General features: G+C 39.9%; 1 protein-coding gene across 7 annotated transcripts in view; it reads right to left on the reverse strand.

Annotated features, from left to right (window-relative positions):
- phf21b (PHD finger protein 21B) overlaps positions 1 to 24,859 on the reverse strand; it is a 110,813-nt gene that overhangs the window by 42,558 nt on the left and 43,396 nt on the right. For all 7 annotated transcript variants that reach the window (XM_069903423.1, XM_069903421.1, XM_069903419.1 and 4 more), the window contains 3 exons: positions 14,720 to 14,812; positions 7,737 to 8,081; positions 2,893 to 3,015 (listed from right to left, as the gene is read on the reverse strand). In XM_069903423.1, coding sequence (XP_069759524.1) covers positions 2,893 to 3,015; positions 7,737 to 8,081; positions 14,720 to 14,812 — 561 coding nt within the window. The remainder of the gene's footprint in view (positions 1 to 2,892; positions 3,016 to 7,736; positions 8,082 to 14,719; positions 14,813 to 24,859) is intronic.

Genomic DNA, 24,859 nt, shown 5'->3' on the forward strand with positions numbered 1-24,859 from the left:
CTCAAAGACTTGTGATGAGTCAATGTCCTTTCTTCCCTCTCAACTTCCCCATCCAAACTTTCTGTAAAACTCTTCTCTTTAACGGTCTTTTGTTAATATATAGTGAGTATTTGGCAAATTCTGGATCATTAAATGACAGTAAAATTCCAAATATCCAAAATCAGATTCTGCAAACTCCAAAACAAATCAGAAATCCTCATTTATCCAAACTTTTTTTGGAGCCTAACTGACCAGGGACGTCAGGCTCCCAGCACCAGCAGCGGCAGACCTTAAGCTCCCAGGCAGGAGTGAGACCCTCTGGCTCCTAGCATAAGCAGGGCCTCTGTGGGGGAAATGTCAGTGATCACATGGCCAGCATTTTATTGGGTGAGAATTAAACATTTAAATGCTTAAAATCCCTTGCTTTGTTATTTGTTGTAGTTTAAACACTGTTACAAGTGATTTGCTGTTGCTACGGCACTGCTTTTAAAAAAATAAGTTCTCCAAAAAACTTTTATCCAAAATAGGCCCAGTCCCAACCATTTTGGATAGTCGGAGTTGTTCTGTATTTTAAATTATATTCACCATCCCTGCTGTCTAATCACAGAAGGATACATGTACAAGATGTAGGTTACTCCTATGTCACATGCCAGCTTTGAGAAAATTCCTTCCCACATCACCTATATGCACATTTTGCAGGTTTCACAGTTGACTCAACAGGCTGAAGGTTGTTTATCATTCTCAAATTCTTATCACATGTAATCGTTACTACACAGGGGCTTATTTCCGGCCAACTAAACAAGGCACTCTTAGCAATTAATGTTAAATTATGCTCTCGTCAAAACTTATTTCCAATTCATTTGAGAGAATTGGCCTTTTCAGGCCAAGCCAGCATTTATCAAGCACGCTGTATGGTTCAAGGATTTCTTTATCATCACGTCCAAAATATGTTTACTTTTGTTTGCCTGTAAAAACACGAAGAGACAGCAAGTGTCTGTGCATCTTGTCATCACCTTCTGTGATGTCATAACCTCCATAGTTGCATCGGTTCACTTCTGGAACAGATGGGGGGCAGAGTTCCAGGCATCCAAATCACCCTTCCTTGGCTCCAGGTTCCATTCAAACTTAAGAGTATTGTTAAAGATGCACCCATCCAGATTAAATGGAGAGGACTGCATCACACTCAGGGGTTGACAACTGGATTTTCTTTTGGAGATTGCACCACACTAGCACCAGGCAAAGACAAAGTTTACTTGCCACCTATCAGCCCAAGCCTGAATGTTGCTACACTTCATTGTGGACAACTTCATTGTCAGAGGATTTGCAAATGGTGATGAACATTTGTGCTACTCTGATAATAATCTCATTTTCTCTCATCACTTGAGATGTATCCCAAGAATGGCAAACCTTCCCAGATAGATAATCACATCTCTCAAAATTTAGCAGTGTTTGTATTGAAGTCTCACGTAACTTCCTCAAAATTTTGAAATAGGTCCCCATAAAGCTAAAGGTTTTTTTATTATTATACAATACTTAAAACAATCTTACTAACTTATTCGGTCACATTTAAAGATTTTACAAATGCATTCCAGGATCTTTGTTTCTTCTCCTCTGCTCCTTCACCCTTCAAAATTGTATCACATAAATATCCTTTATTTAAAACCCCCATCAAACTGGATCATTTGAAGTGCCAAATTTCACCAAACTGCAAACATATTTACACTGATCTACCAACATCAATGTTAAATCAGCTCCATTCTTCATTGTTGTTTCATACATTTGTGTTTCTTATCACCTACAAGCCTTGAAATTAAGTTCTAGTATGTGATTCCTTATCAAAGACTTTCAAAATCCAAAGATCACATCATTTGGTCTATTCTCTAAGAAGGCCTCTACAATTTAAGAACTCAACTAAGTTAGCTTTCATGTATTTTTCCAAGAGTGAATTTATTTTCAACAGGACAATGTTTTGAAAATAATTTCAGTACCTTGAAAACAAAATACTGACCTACAGTTACAATTATTTTCTTTTGAACAGGGGTGTGAAATCTTCCAGTCTTCTTGAATCATTTCTATACCTTATGAAAATGTGATAGGGTGGGAACACCTTCGCTCAAAAATTTGGGTTCTGTTCCACTTGGATCAATTGACTTCTACTTTTGAGGGCCGCTAACTGCCAGAAAGCAGGGAGTGGAGACAGCACTACCATGGGTCCAACTGCCCAGTCTGACTGCTGCCGTCAGTTCCATACAGGCTTCGAACATGGGATCCAAGTTGGCTTGGGGTCTGTGCCCAAGATGGAGGCACCTATGATTGGAAGCAGCCAAGAGGAGTTGCAGACTCCAGGGAAGCAGAGGAGTACACCAAAAGATGGGGAGACTACCCTCCCGTCTGAGAAGAAGTAGAGGAGACAACTCATGGGACAGTGACCACAGCAGCAGACTGGTGAGGGGTTGTGCGACTGAAGGACCCACACAGGCAGCCAGCTGCTGGTGACTGTGGTTGAGGGACTCATGCCAGGTTGCAGACTACTGGAAACTGGCTGATGGGTTACCAGGTATCAGAACCGGGATGCTAGAGGCTGCCAAGGATGTAGAAGGGTTCCTAATTGTATTGGAGATTTGGATCTGGAGCTCAGCTTGCAAATAGCTTAGAATGGACTGTGTGGCTGCAGGAGTACTGGAGGCGAATCTACAGACACTCAGTGACTCTGGGAGAGGTCTCTTTTGCTTCTCTTTCTCTGAATGTAAAAGGCGCTTCAAGCAATTTCTGCCTGCCTTACAGCAGACAAAAGGAAACTTCATGTACTATAACACTGTTTTTATTACATGACATTAAATTGAATCTTGATCTTGAAGTAGTTCCTCCATTTTACTTCATCTCCTCTTCTGTTAGATTAACAACATACTTTACCTCAGGATTTTCTTCTTTCTTTGATTTTGCAGAGAGATAGCCCTGTGGTTGTTCCACTGAGGATTTTCTTTTTTCTGTCAGATGTTCTGTTTGTGTCTGACTTTGTGGCTGAATGATTAATACCTGTGAAAATGATAATGAGAATGATCAAAAATGTTTCAAGTTACAGAGCTTTTGGGGAACTTTGAGTGAAGTCAAAAACTGCTTTCTAATAGTTGAAGGGGCAAGGGCAGATCAGAATAAATCATACCACACCATAATAAACCCTTCAGCCAACTCATCCATGTTAATCAAGATAGCTAAATATCTTAGTGATTTTCTTTATATATGGTCCATAATCCCTCTATTCCTTTTCCTAGACATGTACCTGGTTTCTGAACACTAATTATACCTGCCTCTACCACTTCCTCTGGTAGATTGCTCCATATACACAATACCCTCTGTTGAAAAAAAATGCCTACCAGGTTCCTTTTAAATATTTCCTCTCTCACCTTAAATCTGAATCCTCTAGTTTTACACTTCCCCACCAAGGACCATCAATCCAATCTGTTCCCTTATAATTTTATAAACCCCTACAAGGTTATCCCTGAACATCAAAGCACTCCATTAAGGGTAATACAAGCCTATCCAGTCTCTCCTTGCAAATAAATTTCAGGGAACTATGAACTTGCATCTCAACTTCCCTCTGCACATTTACTCTTTGCAAGTCCCTGCCATTAACTGTAGATGTTTCGCCAATATTTGACAACCCAAAATCAATTACCTCACATCTGTCTGGTTTAAATTCCATCTCATACAATTACATCTCTACACCATCCCTGCAGTACACTAGCATTTACAAACATCTACTCAGTAAAAGAACCACCCTCCACTACCCAATGTCTCCTACTATCAAGCCAATTTGGATCCCATGTGCCCTAACATTTTGGACCAGGTTATCTTGTGGAACCTTCTCAAAAACCTTGCTAATTTTTATACATGCCATGTCTACCTCCTTGCCTTTATTTGCTTTCTTAGTAATCTCCTCAAATACTCAAATTTGCGAGGTAGGATTTTTTTTCCACATGCACAAACATGCTGACTCCCTTAGTCAGTCTCTGACTTTCCACAAGATCTCAAATCCAATCCCTGAGAATTTGTTCTAACATGTTATCCTATAACACAATGCTCATCAACCAAGCGGCGTATCCTTCATGCCCTTCTTAAATGTAGAGTCAATATTAATGCACCTCCATTCCACATGATTAAAAAGCCCCAGCTATCTCCTCTTCTGCTTTCCATAACAACCTGCAAGAGACTTCTTCACACCCTGGAGTTCTGTCCACCTTGATACGCAGCAATATCTCTAATCTTTCCTAATATGTACATGTTTGAGAATCTCCATGCATACCTCCACTGATCCTTCTCCCAGGTAAACATTGATAGAAAGAGTTCATTCATGACTCCACACAAGGATTGTTTGGTCCCAATGGAACCCTTTTCTTAGCAACCTTCTTGCTTCTAATCAGAATCAGGATTTAATGTCTTGAACAGTCATGAAATTTGGTGTTTTGTGGCAGCATCATAGTGAAAACATACATATTATAACCATCTTACAACATTCATATAAAAAATTAAATAATAACAATAATCGAGCACAAAAAGTAAGGCCGTGTCTTTACTTCATTGATTATTCAGGAATCTGATGACAGCAGTGAAGAAGTTGTCCTTGTACCGCTAAGTGCTCATTTTTAAGCTCCTGTGCCTTTTCCCCCCCCAATGGTAGTAGAGTGAAGAGGGCATGGCCTGGGTGGTGGGGGTCTTTGAAGATACTTTTTTTTAATATAAAGACATTGCCTCATGTAGATGCCCTTGATGGAGTGATGTCATAGGCTCAGTTAACAACTCTCTGGAGTTTATTCTTGACCTGAGAGTTGATTCCTCCATACCAGCCAGAACACTCTCCACATTACACCTGTAGAAGTTTACGAGACTGCAGTGATATACTGAACTGCCTGAGGCACCTCACAAAGCATAGCTGCTGGCGAGCCTTCTTTGTGATTGCATCAATGTGGAGGCTCCAAGACAGATCTTGATATGATGACACCCAGGAATCCAAAGTTCTTGACCCTCTCCACCACTGAGCCCTCGATGAGGACTGGGTCGTGTTCCCAACTTCCTCCTGAAGTCAACAATCATCTCTTGGTTTTGCTGATGTTGAGCACAAGGTTGTTGGCGTCACACCATTCAACGAGCTGGTTTATCTCCCTCCTTATACCCCTCTTCCTCGCTGCTTGTGATTCTGCCGACAACTGTGGTGTCATCGGCAAACTTCTGCATAGAATTGAAACTGTGCCTGGCCACACAGTCATGGGTGTACAACGAGTAGAGTAGTGGGCTGAGCACATTTATTTGGGTGCATCTGTGTTGTTGATTAATGAGGAGACAGATTTCCAATTTATACTGACTATGGTCTTCCAATGAGAAATGCAAGGATCCAGTTGCACGGTGGTTTTAGAATCATCTTTTAAATTCTATTGGTCAAGGTTATGTCACATTTTCACCCTCCTAATTGCATTAAGATCTTTCCTATATTCTCAATAAACTTTAAAAGAACTCACTTGTTGAGTCCTAAATCTAACAAGCACTTCCTTATTTAAACTTCAATTTCTCTAACCTGAAGTAGCAAAGATAGTAAGATTGGGGAACCTTGATTAATTAGAGTATGGAATATTAACTTCTTTCAGAACATTACAAGATGAATATATTAGCATTAATACCAGGCTGAATTAACCTCAGGTATTCATCAATATCTATGAATTCCCCATCCATTACCACTTGAAAATCTCTCCCACCTTTGATCACCACCCATCTCAGACAGGCCATACATGGGGAATAGTAGGGGACCTTGAGAAGTTGAGTGCTGTCACGAACCCTCACTGATTGTGACCTACAGGATGTGAAATCTGATCAAGATTATCAAAATTCTGCTGCTTAGGTGTCTCATCTTTTGTCAATCAACTGTATTCATTGATCATGTTCCAAGACATCAATACTTTCATTTTCACAAGCCACCCAACTCCAAACCTCTTTGAAATCTTTGTACACTTCAACACACCATACAATTACACATGAACAATGTACATAGAGCCATAGAACATTACAGCACAGAACTAAGCCCTTCTAGTCTGTGCCAAACTTTTTTTGCCTAGTAACATTGGCCTGCACCCAGTTCATAGCCCTCCATACCTTTTTCATCCATGCACCCATCCAAATCTTTAAATATTAAAACTGAGCCTGTATTTCCAACAATCAGTTTCTACCCTCAGTGGAAAAAGCCTATTTACATTTACTGCATTCCCCTCAATTTTAAATCCCTCTATCAAATCTCCCCTCATTCTTCTATGCTCCAAGGAATGGTCCTAACCGGTTTAACCTTTCCCTGTAACTCAGTTCAAGTCCCTGCAACATCCCAGGAAATATCCTCTGCACATTTTCAACCTTATTGATATCTTTCCTGTAGTTAGGTGGCTAAAACTGCACACAATACTCCAAATTTGGCCTCACTAGTCTTATACAAGATACAGCAACATTATCACAAATGGAAGAAATATAGGTAATAAATATCAAAGGACACCAAAAAAAAACGTTTCAGACCGATCTTTTGGTCCTGGGATAGTTTATTATTAGGTTCAGAGTAGTATGGGGAGGTTCAGGAACCTAATAGATGTTGGATAAAAACTATTCTTATTTGTGGAGATGCTGGGCTTCAGGCTTCTGCATCTTCTGTATGAATGCAACAGCAAGAGGTTGTGACATCAGTTTCTTTATAATGCTGGCAGCCTCATGACGCAGGGCCTCACATGGATATCTTCAATAGACAGAAGGTCAGTGCCTGTGATAGACATGGGTAATGTTGCCACTTTTTGCAGCCTTCTGCATCTTTGACACTCAAGTTTCCAAACCAGGCAGTAATGCAATCCATCAGTATACATTCCAATTCAGCTGCACAAGCTCAATTGATATTCAATAACAAGCCAAATCTCCCAAGGCTTCTTAGAAATTCAGGTGATGATGTGCATTCTTCATAGTTGCCTTGAAGTCTGGATCCAGATGAGATTCTCTGATGTGCAGTGTCAAAAACCAGAAGGTACTCGCCCTCTCCACCACCACCCTGTCAATAAAGGTGCGTGGTCCCTCACCCTCTGCTTTCTAAAGTCCACAAAGTGCTCCTTGATCTAGCCAATGTTGACAACAAGATTATTATTCTGGCAACACACAACCAGATTCTAGATCTCTAACCAATATTCTGATTCACAATTTTGCATTATTCAGCCAACAATGGTGATGTCGCCACTGAATTCATTGATTGTATCGGAGCCAAATATTTATGCAATTGAGTGTAGAAGGAACAGAACAAGGGATTAAGCATGCAGCCTTCCAATTCTAGTCCTAGTCCATTAGATCAACATTCTGCACTTCACAGCTCTGAAGTTCCCACATCAGACTTCTTGGTTCAATTATCATTCAAAATGTCTGAGTTTTAGGTGATGAAAAATTTGTTCAGACATCAATTTTCATTAATAATGCTGCTGTGAAATGCCTTAGGAACTTCTATTACCTTTAAAGTGCTATTATAGTCAAGAATTTTTCATGAATTATTCTCCATGATGCCATCAAAATAAATACCATGTTTCTGCAATTGGAAATAGATCATGATTTAAAAGTGTTCTGATTGGCAATGGGAAGCAATAAGACAGACTAAAGATAAACAAAGGGAATGCAGGGTTTCATCGGCTTCAGGGTTAAAATATAATCACATTTTATTGTTGTCTCAGTCAGCATATTCTTCAAACTTTCCTTACCTTATCTGTGCTGAGCAGAAGAGGTTGGACACTGATGGTGTCGCTGGTCAGGGAGACTGTACTGCTGCTCATGGAACTACCATTGTTGGGAGAGGCAGAGATGATTGCAAAAGCCACACCAGCACTGCTAATTGGTGTGGTAACCAATGGTGACTCTGTAAAGTTTTGAGTTTGGCTAGTCGATGTCTGCACATGATTGATAGTGTTGTTGGCAGTAGGAAGAGCAGGACTTGGGTTCTTGATGCTAACGATAGTGCTCTTTTGAAGAGATTGAGACTGACTGGAAGTCTGGTCACGGCACAGAGTGACTGAGAGGCTGTCTGGAATTAGGGTCTTTGGCCTAACCTGGTTAAACACAACATATTACAAGAGAATTTAAAGAAATATTAAACAGATTAGATCTCTCACTATGGTTTATCAAAGTATATATTCTAATGAGCCTTCATCAGCATGAACAATGCTTCCAATAAATTCCCACATTTTTCTGAATGGCCAAATAATAAACCTATAGTTAGAGCTTACCAGAAGTTTATTGCCAAGTTATACCTTACAGAAATGGACCCTTTGGCCCACAATGCCCATGCCATTTGTATTGTGTTATTGCAATATTTTATTTAATTACTTGCAACTGTGAATGAACTTCCACACAAATAGCAAAAACTACCATTTTTGAATGCGAATATATCATAGTTGACATAGTAAACACACCAAATGCTGGAGGAACCCTTCTTCAGGGTGGGGAAATCAGAAAGCCTCAGAATTCAAACAAAAGGTGTTAATTGGATATGATAAGGGACTGGGTAGAATTTATGATGTCTGTGTGAAAGGAGACAGGGAAGGAGAAACAACAGGGGAAGGGGTGGGGGGTCAATAAAATCCAGAGAAGTCTATATTAATGCTATCCAACTGGAAGGTGCCCCGTCAGAAAATGAGGTGTGTTCCTCCAATTTACGGGTGGTCTCAGCCTGGCAGTACATGAGACCATGGACAGACATGTCAGCAAGGGAATGGGAAAGGAGAATGGAAATGGGTGGCCACTGGGAGATCAGACAGAGCTGAAGTGCTCAACAAAGCCATCTCCTAGTCTGTGTCCAGTCTCTCCAATGTAGGAGCATGGGATGCAGTAGATGACCCCTGCAGATTCACAAGTCAAATGTTGCTTCACTTGGAAGGACTGTTTGGGGCCCCGAAAGGTGCTGAGGGAGGTGGTGTAGGCACAAGTGGAGCATTTCCTGCTGTCACAGGCTAGGTCCCAAGGGGATGATTGGTGGGGAGGCAGGAGCGGACAAGGGAGTCATGGAGCGTGCGGTCCCTGCAGGAGGCAGAGAGGGGGATTCATCTCGTGGTGGGATCACACAGTAGATGACAGATTTCTAATACATGTATACTGTGTACAGGCTAGAAGACTATAATTAGCTAGAAATATGCACTTGATTTTAATCTTAAGAGTATGAAGTGAGGTTATGCAAATAAATGTGGTAAAAATTGGTGTAAAAGGACAGTATGGTAAACAATATCAAACCTGAGACAAGATGAATAATGGTGTGCTATTACAGACATTACCACAGCCAGCCGCAGACTAATCAAAATGGGATTTTCCTCAACTTGTTCAACAGAATTAATAATCATTTTTAAAGATTTTCTTGGGGAAAAATACAATGCCATTTTATATTCAGATCATTTTGAGCAATTCATTCATAACAGGCCTCAACTTAAATAAAGCCAATTACATGGATGTGAGAAGCACAGTGGCAGAGGCTCAGAAAATTAGATTTAAAAAATTCTTAAGAACTTTTAAATTCTCAACTTTCCATTGTGGGAAACAAAAAAATTCACAAGAATGGTAATCCATTCATGAATATTTAGAGCCCAAGCATACTATTAGATTAAAAGAGCTTATAATGCTACAAAGGGAAGTATCAAACTGAAGAGTTCAGAAAGGAGAAATGGATGGGCAAAAATTGATTACATGCAGAAGAATACAAATTGGCAAGAAATCAAAGACTAAGTTTTCGCAGCATAGTAAAAAAGATCCTTGGAGAAAATAGAAGGAATTCAGAAGTTGTGGAGAAAGTTTACAAAAAATAATTTTTACACCGAACACAAAATTATTAATTGGTATGGATAGAGTAAAAGCATATAAAAGCAGGCTTTTTCACTAATGCAAGGAGAGATTTAAAAAAACTAGAGGACATAAGTTAGCAGTGAAAGGGGAAAGTTTAAAGGTACCATTAGGGGGCACTTTACAGAAAGCAATGACAGTGTAGAACAAGCTACCAGCTGAATTGGTAAATGCAGGCTCAATTTTGACTTCTAAGAAAAATATAGACAGGTAAACGGATGGGAGGGGTATGGTCCAGGTCAGTGGGACTAGGCAGAGTAATAATTCAGCACAGGCCAGAAGGGCCAGTTTCTATGCCATAGTCTAACACGATGCAGAAACGTACCAGAAATTGTGAGGGAATCAAGACTGAAATAACAGATACATTTCAAGTAATTTGTGTTAAGAAACAAAGTACCGTAGAAGTCAAGACAACTCCCTGATAAATTTCCCAAGCATGAAAAATTATTGTATGTCTCAATTTTTTCAAAAATTGATAGAAAGGGATAGTGCATGTATCAGTGCTGATCAAATAAAATTCTCTTAATTCTACAACAGATGTGGGAGAAATGTTATACCACTATTCAATAATCTAGGAACAATTAATTAGTTAACCTGACATTAATTTCTGGAAAATTGCTGAAATTCATCATTTAAGAATAAAAGGCACTTTAAAATCTTAATTAGGCAGACAATATGATTTTATGAAATAAATTGTTTTCTTCTTTGGCTTGGCTTCGCGGACGAAGATTTATGGAGGGGGTAAAAAGTCCACGTCAGCTGCAGGCTCGTTTGTGGCTGACAAGTCCGATGCGGGACAGGCAGACACGATTGCAGCGGTTGCAGGGGAAAATTGGTGGGTTGGGGTTGGGTGTTGGGTTTTTCCTCCTTTGCCTTTTGTCAGTGAGGTGGGCTCTGCGGTCTTCTTCAAAGGAGCTTGCTGCCCGCCAAACTGTGAGGCGCCAAGATGCACGGTTTGAGGCGATATCAGCCCACTGGCGGTGGTCAATGTGGCAGGCACCAAGAGATTTCTTTAGGCAGTCCTTGTACCTTTTCTTTGGTGCACCTCTGTCACGGTGGCCAGTGGAGAGCTCGCCATATAACACATAATAAATTGTTTAAAAATGTAATTTTTAATGTTAGTAGGGCAGACAAGGAGAGTAAATGGCTGCAGCTCATCTGGATATTCTAAAGGCATTTGCTAAGATACACAAAATATAGTTAAATTATGGTTCATATTGTAAGGTAATTCCTTACATTATACATTCCAGTTCACCCATTGTTGTAATAGGTCTATGCAGGTCCCATCATACTGGCTCTACACAAAGCCTGGAAAACCTGGACAGCAAAGATACATACATCAAGGTGCTCTTTGTTGACTACAGTTCGGCATTTAACACCATCATTCCCTCAAAACTGTCAGCAAACTCCAAAACCTGGGAGTTAACACCCCACTGTGTAATTGGATCATGGATTTCCTCACCTCCTGACCACAATCAGTAAAGATTGTTTAGAACATCTCCTCCACAATCTCCATCAATACTGGGGCACTACAGGGCTGTGTTTTTAGTCCCCTGCTCTACTCACTTTACACTGACAAATGTGTGGCTCGGTACAACACCACCATCAACAAATTTTCAAACGATACTATGATACTGGGTTGTATAAAGGAAGAGGATATCAGCATATAGGATGGAGATTGAAAACTTGGCTGAATGGTACAAAAACCTTGCACTCAATGTCACCAAAACTAAGGAGCTGATCATTGACTTCAGGAAAGACAAAAGTATACAATCAGTGACCAATGGGGGAAAAAAAAGAGGTGGAGAGGGTGAGCAAATTAAGTTCTTGGGAGTCACCATCTCAGAAGATCTTTCCTGGACCCTACACACCAATGACATCGTGAACAAAGCTTGTCAGTGCCTCTACTTCCTCAGGAGTTGGTGTAAGTTTGGTATGTCACTAGAAACCGTCACAAATTTCTACATAGGTGTGGTGGAATGTGGGCTGACTGACTGCATCATTGTCTGGTATGGGGACACTAATACCCTGAGAACACGGATTAAGAATAAAAGGGGAACGTTTAGGAGGAACTTCTTCACAGAAAGTGGTGGGAGTGTGGAACAAGCTGACAACTGAAATGGTGATTGCGGGCTCAATGTTCACATTTAAGTACAAATATTTGGACAGTTACACGGATGGGAGGGCCACCAACTGGGTGCAGGTTAGTGGAACTAGGCAGAATAATACTTCGTCACAGAACTGAAAGACCGAAGAGCCGGTTTTCTGTGCTGTCATGTTCTCTTACTCCAGTTTATGAAACTTGTAATATAAACCATACATGTCCATCCAGCATTGGACAACCAGCTGTTGCAAGTAAATAACTGGAAATAAACCCTGGTGAATCAGAGGCAGTAGATCCCTGACATTCACGACATTTGTGGTATGAATTGCAGATTCACTGTATACCTCTCTAAAGCTTATACATGACTCTCACAGTGGTGACACGTATGGTATGGTCTGCAGCATTCAAAATATTCAAGATTCACTGAGGGAATTAACTAACAATAACAGATAATTGACAACAGCCAATCAACCTACCAGCAATGACAACAGCCAATCAACCTACCAGCACATCTTTACAGCAAGGGAGGAAACTGAAGAACCCAACAAGAAGCCACATGGTCAATGCGAGAATTTTCAAACTGCATAGACAGCGAGATCAGGGCAGAAACTCGAAGTCATTAAGCAACAGAGCTAACTGCTGCAACATTATGCATGGAGTCCAATGTCAAAGATAGAAGATACCTCAGAAAAATGAGATGAATTATTTTCTTATCATTTCTGGCTGACAATAAATGCAACTGTTTTAACCTTAAGACTCGTGTTGTATACTGCCATTTTCAATGTATGGGATGATCTGGGTACAATTCATAGCAGGATGAGGTAAGTCTGCAAAGTTTTCATCTGATCCAATGGAGATGCCTTTAAGAATTATCAACAGAAGAGCCACAGATTATAGACACAGACACCTCTCCAAGAAATATCCTGGAGCTGAGGTGACTGGCATCATAAGATACCCATCCTCCCATTTGTATTTGTGGCTCGTAGGAAGCAAAATGTAAAATTTGCAGATGATACAAAAAATAGACTCAAGGACATGTGAATGAGGACAGTAATTTTGCAACGTGAATATAGATAGATTGGGTGACATGGCAAATGAGTTTCATGTGGGGAAGGATGACAACACTTGGTTAAGTGGAATCAGACAATTTTCAGCCAAGTGCAAAGAGACTGCAAATGAGGGATCCAGGTGTTCTCGTTCATCACAAAAAACAATTAGCAGGCAGATCCAACGAATAGTTAAGGTAGCAAGTGGCACATTGGCCTTTACTACAGAGGGTTGAGTTGAGTTTAAGAATAAATAGGTTTTATTAGATATACAAAGGCCACAAATGAAATACTGTGCACACTTTTAATGCCCTTATCATAAAAGGATATTGTAATATTGCAGTCAAAAGGAGATTCATTTGGTTAGTTGCTGGAATTAGGGAATTAACCTATCAAGAGAGATAGGACAATTCAAGTTAATATTCTTTAGAGTTAAGAATAAGGGGTGATCTTCTTCAAATAACATTCTGAAGGATCATGATGGATCACATATTGAGATGTTTCCACTCATGGTAGTCATGAACAAGAGGGGACATGGCTACAAAACAAGAGGCCAATCCTTTAAAACCAAAATTTCTTCTCAGTAAATTCTCTGCCCAAGGGTAGTGAAGCCAGATCATTAGGTACTGTCAAGGTAGAGGTAGACAAATATTTGGAAGATCGTGCCATTGAGGGTATGGGGAAGTGACAGAAGAAATGTTCAGGCCAGCAAATATCAGGCATAATTATATTGAATGGTGAAGTAGGTTTAAGCAGAGGGTTTTATTCCTGGTCTTATTTTCCTTTGCTTTGTGTGCTAATTTTGCTGAAGAACACATATCCAGCCCTTTGTTGTGACATCAACAAACTGGCATCCAATTTATAGATACATGTGCTGCACTTAGACGATCTTTTTTAAATTATTCATCTAGCATCAGGTTAATGGTCAAGTGAAGTATGTGGGTGAACCAATGATTTACAGACCGTGATGGAATACAATTCTGCTGTTGAAGATAACAATTTCATAGATTCCCACGAGTGAGTTACTTCATCTGTTCAAAATGTAATCCATTTTGCACAACATCCCCACAACACAGAACTTACTCATACCAATAATCATGAGAAACAAAATTATGGGGAAAATGATGGAATTAACACAAACGAGGATACTGGACTAGGGGACATTTGCGTGTTTTCATGAGCCTGTCTTAATATCCACAACAGAGTAGGAGACAATCGCACATTCGAAAACCTCGTTATGAAATGCTGGAGTAGAAGGGTCAGGACTCTCGTGAAAACCCATTAACATCCAACATTATCAGATGGACAGAGGAAACAATTCAATGGTATTTGCAAAGCTTCCCTGAAGAAATGCAATATCCCCGCTGACTTGTGGGAATCTCTACACCATGACTGCTCAAAATGGAAAAGATTAGGGATGGCATTCAATTTGTCATTCACACACAAATAATGTGTAAGCAGTAAAAGGAGTGCACTACATCAGAAGCTATTCACCCCTTATCCTTACCACATCAAATATCTGCCTCACCTGTGACAAATTCTGCAGTTCCCTCATTAGCCTCAGGAGTTACTCAAGGACACACAAAACTGAAGTGGAAGCAAGTCATACTCGACCACCTCTCACCCTCCCAAGAAATGCTTAAGAATGTTGTCTGATGAAGGTTTCAGTACAGGGGAATCATTCACTATTCAAAAAGATGACTATTTTTACCTGAGGTAGCACTGCTGGTCCTTGGCCTGCCAATCTCTGCAATGAGCTGACCTGGGGGACCTTAATGGGCACTGCAGTAATAGTTCCCAGTGTCTGTGGAAGGAAAAAAATGGTAACACAACTTCAAGATCCATATTTATTTGTAGGTGCCTTCTAAATATAGAAATGATTCTGACAAAATCTGAAACACAAGAGTGGTACATCAAGAATTCTTGCTTGAATGAAAAAATCTTATTCTTACGAAACAAATGAAATTATTACATTAAATACATAATTTCTAATTATTTCATTATACAGGAATTTTTACTGTTATTGGCTTTTCAATATATTCAACCTTAGATGTGGCAAAATATACATTTCATTTATACGTTTACTTGGATTAAATGAACAGTTGATCTATTGTAATGTTAGCATCAATTGTGAACCCACAGAAAGCCACTGGCCCAGTTGGAGCTCCAGGCCATGTCCCAAGAACCAGAGTGGACCTGTTAACAGGACGATCATTGACATCTTTAATCTCTCCTTAGTACAAACTAAAATTCTCAACTGTTTTAAGATCATAATTATTCCAAGGCCAAAGAAAAACAAGACAACACGCTTTAATGACTACTACCAAACAGTGGCTCTGACATCCATCATCGTGAAGTGTTTTGAGAGGTTGGTAATGGCTCACACCAACTCCAGGCTCCCTGACATCAATCTACTACAATTTGCCCTCCATCACAACAGATCCCAAGCAGCCACCATCCCTCCCTGGCCCTATGCTCAACCCTGGAATACCAGGATACAAAAGCACCATTTCAGATCAGATTTTTATTTATTGATTATGACTGAACACCATTGCCTCCAAACTCAGACTTCAGAACTTCTTTTGCAACTGAATCCTGGACTTCCTGATCTGTACAGTCAGTGTGCAATCAGTGAAGATTGGCATATTAATCCTCAACACTAATGCCCTACAAGGTACATACTCAGCCCCTTATTCCACACTTTCAATTCTCATGATTGCACGCCCAAACTCTACCTACAAATTTGCAGACAACACCACAGTTGTAGACAGTTCTCAAATAACAATGAAACCCAGTACAGGAAGGAGATAGAGAATCTCATGGTGAAGTGTCAGTACACTAATCTCTCCCTTAATGCCAGTGGAGGATCCACCCCACCCGTCACATTATTTTTACCTCACTCACTTCAGGCAGAAAACAACAGGTTTGAAAATGTGTCTCACAAATTCGAACAGTTTTCCCTCTATCAGACTTCTGAACAAACCTATTATTGGTAAAATTGTGATATACTTCCACTGTTTTAATTAAACATTTTCTCTGTAACACCATACTCTGCACTTTTATTTCATTTTGCATTACCCATTGTTCTTAAATAAGGTTGACTTGCCTGGATAGTACACAAACTAAAGTTTTTCCACTCTTTCTTGTACACAAGACAATAAAGTGCCATTTGTTCAAATTGCTTTGGCAATAGCTAGAAAATGTATTGCTATAAATTTGAAGTCAGATATTGATTTGGGAATGGACAGATGGCATGCAGAAGTTCGGAGCTGTATTCCACTTGAGAAAATTACTTTTAATTTAAGAGAAATAATCACCTTTTTGAGAAATATGTAGCCCATATTAACATATTAAAATGTAAAAATTTGAATGAATTTCCAACATTGCCTTTCTCTTATTGGTCTCTATGAATATACACAAGTTTAAACGTATTGGAGAGTGAAGTGCTCCTGTTGTTTTCTTGTCTTTCATGATTTTTGTTTATAGGGGGTTGGGGGATTTAAGGTTTTTCTTTTGTTTTTTGTTTAAATAACACATATTTGGATTAAGTTTAAAATATTGTGATATGCTTGTTAAGTGGTTTTATATTAATTGTTTTTTAAAAAGACAAAGTGCCAATTAAATTTTGAACAAGGTGGATTGCAAGCAAATTATTACCTATTTACTCAAGTTACTTCAACAATCATGTGGCGATATGGTCACAAAGCAGTAAAGAGAGCAAAGCTAATACAGCGCCAGTGACCTGGGTTCAAATCTGACATTGTACTGTTTTAACATTCTCACAGTTTACTCAGTGCTCAAATTTCCTCCCAAGTTCAAAGCCTTAGGAAGTTAATTGGTCACATGGATGTGATTGAGCTGCAAATGTTCATGGGTAGAAGGGTCCATTAGCATGCTGTATCACTAAATTAAAATTAAACCTCCATTAGAACTTGAACAGCACTTCAAAGTAATTAGTGATTTTTGTCATCTACAAAATTTAATCCTTTTTGAAATTCCTGTCAAAATATTTTACGTTAATTGGGAACATACACTTAATTTACCTTGACATGGCTCTTGACTCAGTGCTGCACTGTGACCTCAAGGTCAGAAAGCTGTTGGTTAAAGCTTTCTCCTTGCATGTATAAAAAAATTTTGCTTCTTACTTCATTACAGCATTCAAGGTATGCTGCAGATGAGGTGATGACAGTCTCTTCAATCTGAGGCGCCTGCAAGCTCACACCAAGACACAAGAGCAACTTGTCCGTGAACTACTCTTTGCAGACGATGCCGCTTTAGTTGCCCATTCAGAGCCAGCTCTTCAGCGCTTGACGTCCTGCTTTGCGGAAACTGCCAAAATGTTTGGCCTGGAAGTCAGCCTGAAGAAAACTGAGGTCCTCCATCAGCCATCTCCCCACCATGACTACCAGCCCCCCCACATCTCCATCGGGCACACAAAACTCAAAACGGTCAACCAGTTTACCTATCTCGGCTGCACCATTTCATCGGATGCAAGGATCGACAACGAGATAGACAACAGACTCGCCAAGGCAAATAGCGCCTTTGGAAAACTACACAAAAGAGTCTGGAAAAACAACCAACTGAAAAACCTCACAAAGATAAGCGTATACAGAGCCGTTGTCATACCCACACTCCTGTTCGGCTCCGAATCATGGGTCCTCTACTGGCATCACCTACGGCTCCTAGAACGCTTCCACCAGCGTTGTCTCCACTCCATCCTCAACATTCATTGGAGCGACTTCATCCCTAACATCGAAGTACTCGAGATGGCTGAGGCCGACAGCATCGAATCCACGCTGCTGAAGATCCAACTGCGCTGGGTAGGTCACGTCTCCAGAATGGAGGACCATCGCCTCCCCAAGATCGTGTTATATGGCGAGCTCTCCACTGGCCATCATGTCAGAGGTGCACCAAAGAAGAGGTACAAGGACTGCCTAAAGAAATCTCTTGGTGCCTGCCACATTGACCACCGCCAGTGGGCTGCTATCACCTCAAACCGTGCATCTTGGCGCCTCACAGTTTAGTGGGCAGCAACCTCCTTTGAAGAAGACCGCAGAGCCCACCTCACTGACAAAAGACAAAGGAGGAAAAACCCAACACCCAACCCCAACCAACCAATTTTCCCCTGCAACCGCTGCAAACGTGTCTGCCTGTCCCGCATCGGACTTGTCAGCCACAAACGAGCCTGCAGCTGACGTGGATATTTACCCCTCCGTAAATCTTCGTCCGCGAAGACAAGCCAAAGAAGAGATTTGCAACAAGAATCTCCTCTCAGGTGGAGGCAAATACTTAAAGCAGGAGAGTTAACACTATTGTAGCTGATATCTACCCAAGTAATATCATTAAAAGAATGTCATGTTATAACCATATCACTTTTCACAGCTGAATGCATTCTAAATGACAATGGTTTTAAAAGTATTTGATATGCTGTGAATCAAAGATCATGAACAATGACCATTATATATCTTAAAATTAAAGTGACAAAGCTTGTCAGAGTGGAAAAAGATCCAGCCATCTAACCACAATTTTATATAATTTAAACATGAAAATGTTTTTATTTTATTCCAGTACACAACTCATTTCAATCATAGACAGCAAAATCATCTTCAGCAAACAATATACTGCCCATACCCATGTGAACACAACTTCACTGCAAGATTAGTATGCCAGAGACATTTCAAGTGGAAGATCGCTACCCCTAACTCAAGACAGGGAAAATATTTTAGCGAATTCCATTGATTTTAGCAGATTAACAAAATGCTGGAAAACTGCAAATGCGAAGGCCAAATTAAGATTTTGACCAAATAGTCCCCCAAATCTCTCTTTTTGCACACCCAAACCTGAACAATTCTAACACATCCGTGACTGAGTAGGCATGACAATGGCTGCGTGCCATTCTCGGTCATCTTGTTACGCGATGCTGTTGTTGGGAAATTATTTGGGATATGGAAGTGAGCTGTGAGACACAGTTGATTCTCATTCTCTTGTTACACTTATTGCTTCAGTTCCTCTGTGACCGTTTAGTGCATCATTTCTATCAACCTCGGTCAATCCATTTAACTATTCGACCCAACAACATACAGAATGTTATGGACTAACTCCTAGTAAATGAGATTCGTATAAAAAGGTGCCTGATGGCTGACATGGACATGGTGGAATGAAAGGACCATTCGTCTCTAATAACAATCTCCAGATCATCTAATTTTACTTCAAAATTTTGTCTAGACACTTCCTGAAGTGATTTCCATTGCAAAATTTCCTAGAAAACAGTCAGCAACTTTCAGAAAAGTAGGACATTCAATTCTTCAAACCGGCTCCACTACTGTGATTATGACTGGTACAGGGAAGGAAAATAGATCATGTTATCCCAGGTTGGCTGGTCCTGTGACATCACCCACAAATAAAAAGCAACACTGGATTGAAACCCCTAAAAGCAACTTACCCTTGATACTTCAGCACTCCCCCAATGACCCTCAAATTATTAAAAGTCCCAACCAAATTTTCCTCCAATCCAGCTCAACTCTAATGCCCCCATCCCCTCATCGTTTCTCCAATGACCCATTCCTTGCCACTCGTCTCTAGCCTAACACAGCATTTTCTATTAGAAACCATCTAAAGGCGCAATTCCACCCTGAACCCACAAACACCCACCTACCCAAGCCCCTCTGCCTTTAACTGTTATCATCTGACCAATCAATTTTTTAAATTTAGACATACAGCATGGTAAAAGGCCATTTCAAGCCACAAGCCCATGCCGCCTAATTATACCCGATTAATCTACAAATTTTTCTATAAAATGACGGAACACCCACTTGCCTTGGTTTCAAGAAGTTAACTCTTTCCCCACCTAGCTCATCCACGAGTACAGCACACCTGATAGTCTGAACACTTCCTCTACTCACAAGGGAGCACTAGATTGGAGGTAACCAGGTACCAGCTTATGAAAAGATCCAAGTAAAAAGAAATGCATTTCCCTCAGAGTGACTAGGCTAATGTTTGCTGATAGATTTCATTGTTTAAATTTACATTACATTACTTCATTTCCAAACTAACTGATCATTTACAATTTTTTTTCATTTAAATTAAATGGATCGGTAAAAATACATTTAGATCCTCATCTACAAAATATAAAATGTAATAAATTTCAATATAATGATGGGTCAATTTACTATTTTTTTCCCCCAATGGTACAAACTGTTAATGTACAAACTATATATGACACCAACCCTCTTTTCAATCTTCTTCAGCATGATGCTGAACCAAGCCATGAAAGACCCTAACAATGAAGACGCTGTTTACATCCGGTACCGCACGGATGGCAGTCTCTTCAATCTGAGGCGCCTGCAAGCTCACACCAAGACACAAGAGAAACTTGTCCGTGAACTACTCTTTGCAGACGATGCCGCTTTAGTTGCCCATTCAGAGCCAGCTCTTCAGCGCTTAACGTCCTGCTTTGCGGAAACTGCCAAAATGTTTGGCCTGGAAGTCAGCCTGAAGAAAACTGAGGTCCTCCATCAGCCAGCTCCCCACCATGATTACCAGCCCCCCCACATCTCCATCGGGCACACAAAACTCAAAACGGTCAACCAGTTTACCTATCTCGGCTGCACCATTTCATCAGATGCAAGGATCGACAATGAGATAGACAACAGACTCGCCAAGGCAAATAGCGCCTTTGGAAGACTACACAAAAGAGTCTGGAAAAACAACCAACTGAAAAACCTCACAAAGATAAGCGTATACAGAGCCGTTGTCATACCCACACTCCTGTTCGGCTCCGAATCATGGGTCCACTACCGGCACCACCTACGGCTCCTAGAACGCTTCCACCAGCGTTGTCTCCGCTCCATCCTCAACATCCATTGGAGCGCTTACATCCCTAACGTCGAAGTACTCAAGATGGCAGAGGTGACAGCATCGAGTCCACGCTGCTGAAGATCCAGCTGCGCTGGATGGGTCACGTCTCCAGAATGGAGGACCATCGCCTTCCCAAGATCGTGTTATATGGCGAGCTCTCCACTGGCCACCGTGACAGAGGTGCACCAAAGAAAAGGTACAAGGACTGCCTAAAGAAATCTCTTGGTGCCTGCCACATTGACCACCGCCAGTGGGCTGATAACGCCTCAAACCGTGCATCTTGGCGCCTCACAGTTTGGCGGGCAGCAACCTCCTTTGAAGAAGACCGCAGAGCCCACCTCACTGACAAAAGGCAAAGGAGGAAAAACCCAACACCCAACCCCAACCAACCAATTTTCCCCTGCAACCGCTGCAATCGTGTCTGCCTGTCCCGCATCGGACTTGTCAGCCACAAACGAGCCTGCAGCTGACGTGGACTTTTTACCCCCTCCATAAATCTTCGTCCGCAAAGCCAAGCCAAAGAAAGAAAGAAGATATGAGAATACAGATTTAAGAGTACCAGTCTGGATCAAACAACCACATTCCTCCTTTATGAAGCCAATTTATACAAAAATGGATTTTGAATTTTGTTAATGGTCAAGGCTCAAGCCAAATGATGCAACAAAAAAGAGAATCTAATCAGAATGCTGTCAATTTTATAGCACTGCATAATTCAGAGAGAAACAGACATGTCAAATAATTAAAATGTGAATATCACAAACAATTTTACACAAAATTTAATTCTTGCTCTCAAGGAAGGAATACATGAGCAAAAAAGAATGGGGTTCTCCAATTCTCCTTTAAGTTAAAAAAAATTTTTATTTTTTTTTTTAAATGCTGGCCACTGCCAATCCCTGACATTTCCTCACTGAGGGATCCCTACGCTGCTGCCGGCTAAATGAGGATTTCAGAGAATCGGAGTTGCACTGTATAACCAACTTTTTTGATTTAAAACTAAGACTTCACAAATTATTTACAAATAGAAACCCGTTCAGTCTCTTCACACCTATACATTTCCATCACTATACACATTCATTTCTATTTAACCCAAAAAAAAAACATTTAGGCTTAAACTAAAATCTGACTTTGCTGAATTTTTTGAATTGAGTTGTTAAATGAAAAGATAAAGGTTCAAATTAGATGACAAACTTCAAGAAATTAAGTTGAATGTGTCCAAGGTGGCAGAATAAAAAAAATGCTGAACAAGGGTAAAGAAACATCCACACAGGGGGAAAAAAAAACTCAAAGGCAAGAGTATTCAGAGGTTCAGTTTGGGAATCTTAAACCTTTAAGGATTGATCAGAGTTTGGAGAAGTATTAAAATTTAATTGAAAAAAATGCATCCAATTTCTGGCACGTACAAAAAATTCAGTCTGTGCAAAGAGAAATGATGTTAAGGAGAAGAATGAATGGTAAAACAAGATTAGGAGGTAGCGAAAGGAAATAAAAACCTTCCATAAATAAGTTAAAAGCTGGGGAAAGGAATGATGAGGGGAATCCAGATTTATTTTCTTGCAAAGCCATTGTGTGACTATCATTTCAGATTAATTTGGTGGATCATGAGTGATTTTATTTAATGTGCAGGCATCTCAGAGAGTGATTCTAGGTTCTGCAAGTTAATGAATTCTGTAAAACAAATGTTCCTTAAATTCTCCTGTCAATTATATTATTACTCAACGCTGCACCAATGACACATGATCTCAGTATATTTTCCACAACTCTTATCCTGCTATAGTTCTGTCCAAAGAACTGTTGCCTGCTTCACATAATTTCCAAACCAAGTTCCATTATACTCTTAATTCCTGCACAACCTGTGGGTGCCACATTATATTTACAGCAGTCCAGAATTTTCTAGAAAAATACCATGTAAAACTACTAGCATTAAACTTCTGTAATTCACTGATGTGCATGCAAACTGAAATCCTAAAGTTAAAGCTGTACAAAGTTTGTTTCCCTATTGCACTTCATTCTGGTCTGCTTATGTACAGCAATAAAGTCTTATGTGATTTAGCCCATCTTTCAGTAGAAGCTCTGAAGTCTGAAGTAATAATTCAACACCAAAAGCTAGAGAACTAACGTTACTTTCATTTCCACTTGTTAACAGCTTTTTGGGGTAAGCAAGCTGTCACCAAATGAAATTATTACGAGCTCCCATTTCATTTAAAGTAAGGGTTAGTACAGGCTGCAGTCATTCATAGTTGTGGCGAGACTGGATAGCACCATTAAGTACAGATTATAAATAAGGTTGATGTTCTGGAAGAGAAAGAACAATGGTTGTTCATCCAGAAAAACAAGTGGTGAGAAAGTCATGCGAGTGGGACACAAAAACAGGATTTCATGACTGACCACCAACCATCTAATGAACATGGAGGTGGAGTGAATGTGAAATGGACAATTTGGCTAATTCTCCCTGCCAGGGGAATTATTGAACTTTTGTGACCAAAGGAAAGGTCACCTTGATTGACCAATATCTGTGTAAAGGAAGCAGGTGTATTGCTGCATTGAATAGTGACCAAGGCAATGGTCATTTCAAATGACCTGTGCCTGGTTTTTTGGAAGCATCATGGATGTCACTCGTTTCGTTTCCCCAACAGAAGGAAAATAGGAGTTGTGACAACCGTTTGTCTGAAAGGATATTTCTTAGCAAGAAGCTCGACAAGGATTTGAGTTTTCAACAGTCTAGTCACTTAGCATCTCCCACCTCCTCCGTGATTACACACACAAACAATATATTGTTTTAAAAGAAATATGTCTGCGACATAAAATTAATTCTTTGCTTAGTTTGGATGAACCGAAGGATATTGAAAATTTTCTTTCTAAAGAACAATACCTAAATAACATTGTCTTTAATAGAATGACAGGACTGTAAAACTAACAGTACATTTGTGTATATGAACATCCAAAAAGTACTTTGATTTAAAAAAACGAGAACATTAGAAAATGAAAGCATGTGAATTAAAGGGAACCAAATCAAAACAGAAGTTGAGAATCCCACATGGCATTGAATATTGGCAGAAATGTAGAAAATTATATACTTATGGAATTCAACAGCAAATGCCAATAATTATTGGCATCATTGCAAACAAAATCTGACCAAATAACTCTAGTTAATGAAAATTCCAAAGTAACATCAGACCACCAATAATTACTGCTTACTAATAGCTGAAGTGCTTCCTAATCTCACTTCAATAAGTTTGACTCCAACATTCAGTCCCAAGAGTTCCCAATCAGTTGGAATACAAATGGAGAGAAAATATTTTCCTGCAAAACTACAAACAAAATCACTTTTTAAATCTTTGAAAGTCCAAGAAATGTCATCCTTGCTTGAATGATCTTTCCTTACAAGTTGCTATGGAGTTCAGGTTTTATGTTTAATAAGCAAAATGTGAACTATTCTGGGTTAAAAAATAAATTATATCTAAAATAGAGATAATAGATGTAGTCCTCAACTTCCAAAAATCTATTGTACCCACAGACCAGATGTCAACGGAACAGGCAATGTCTGGAATCCCTTCCCTGGAAAGGAAATGCTTGCCATAAGAGGGCAAAGAAGGTTAACCAGACTAGGTAGTTTTGAGGGTACAAAAACAAAATGCTGGAGGAACTCAGCAGATCTCACAGAATCCATAAAAGGTAAAGATATACAGTACAAATCTGATTATCCAAAATCGTCGAGACCGGACCCTTTTCAGATAAACTTTTTGATGAGAACCGGCCTTTTTCTTAAAAAACACCCCAGTAGCAACAGCAAATCACTTGTAACAGTGTTTATGTAACAACCAAACAAGTGAGGCTTTTAATGGATTAAAATAAAGTTTAATTCTCATCAAAAAGAATCATAAAGAATGAAACATGGGAAAAGTTATGCTCCGGAACCATGAGAAATACAATAAACACGAGGTTACGCATGATACAATATAATTGGTCACACAGGCTATACACCACGCCCAAAAGT

The sequence above is a fragment of the Narcine bancroftii genome, chromosome 11, assembly GCF_036971445.1.
Source record: "Narcine bancroftii isolate sNarBan1 chromosome 11, sNarBan1.hap1, whole genome shotgun sequence".
NCBI classification, from domain to species: Eukaryota; Metazoa; Chordata; class Chondrichthyes; order Torpediniformes; family Narcinidae; genus Narcine; species Narcine bancroftii.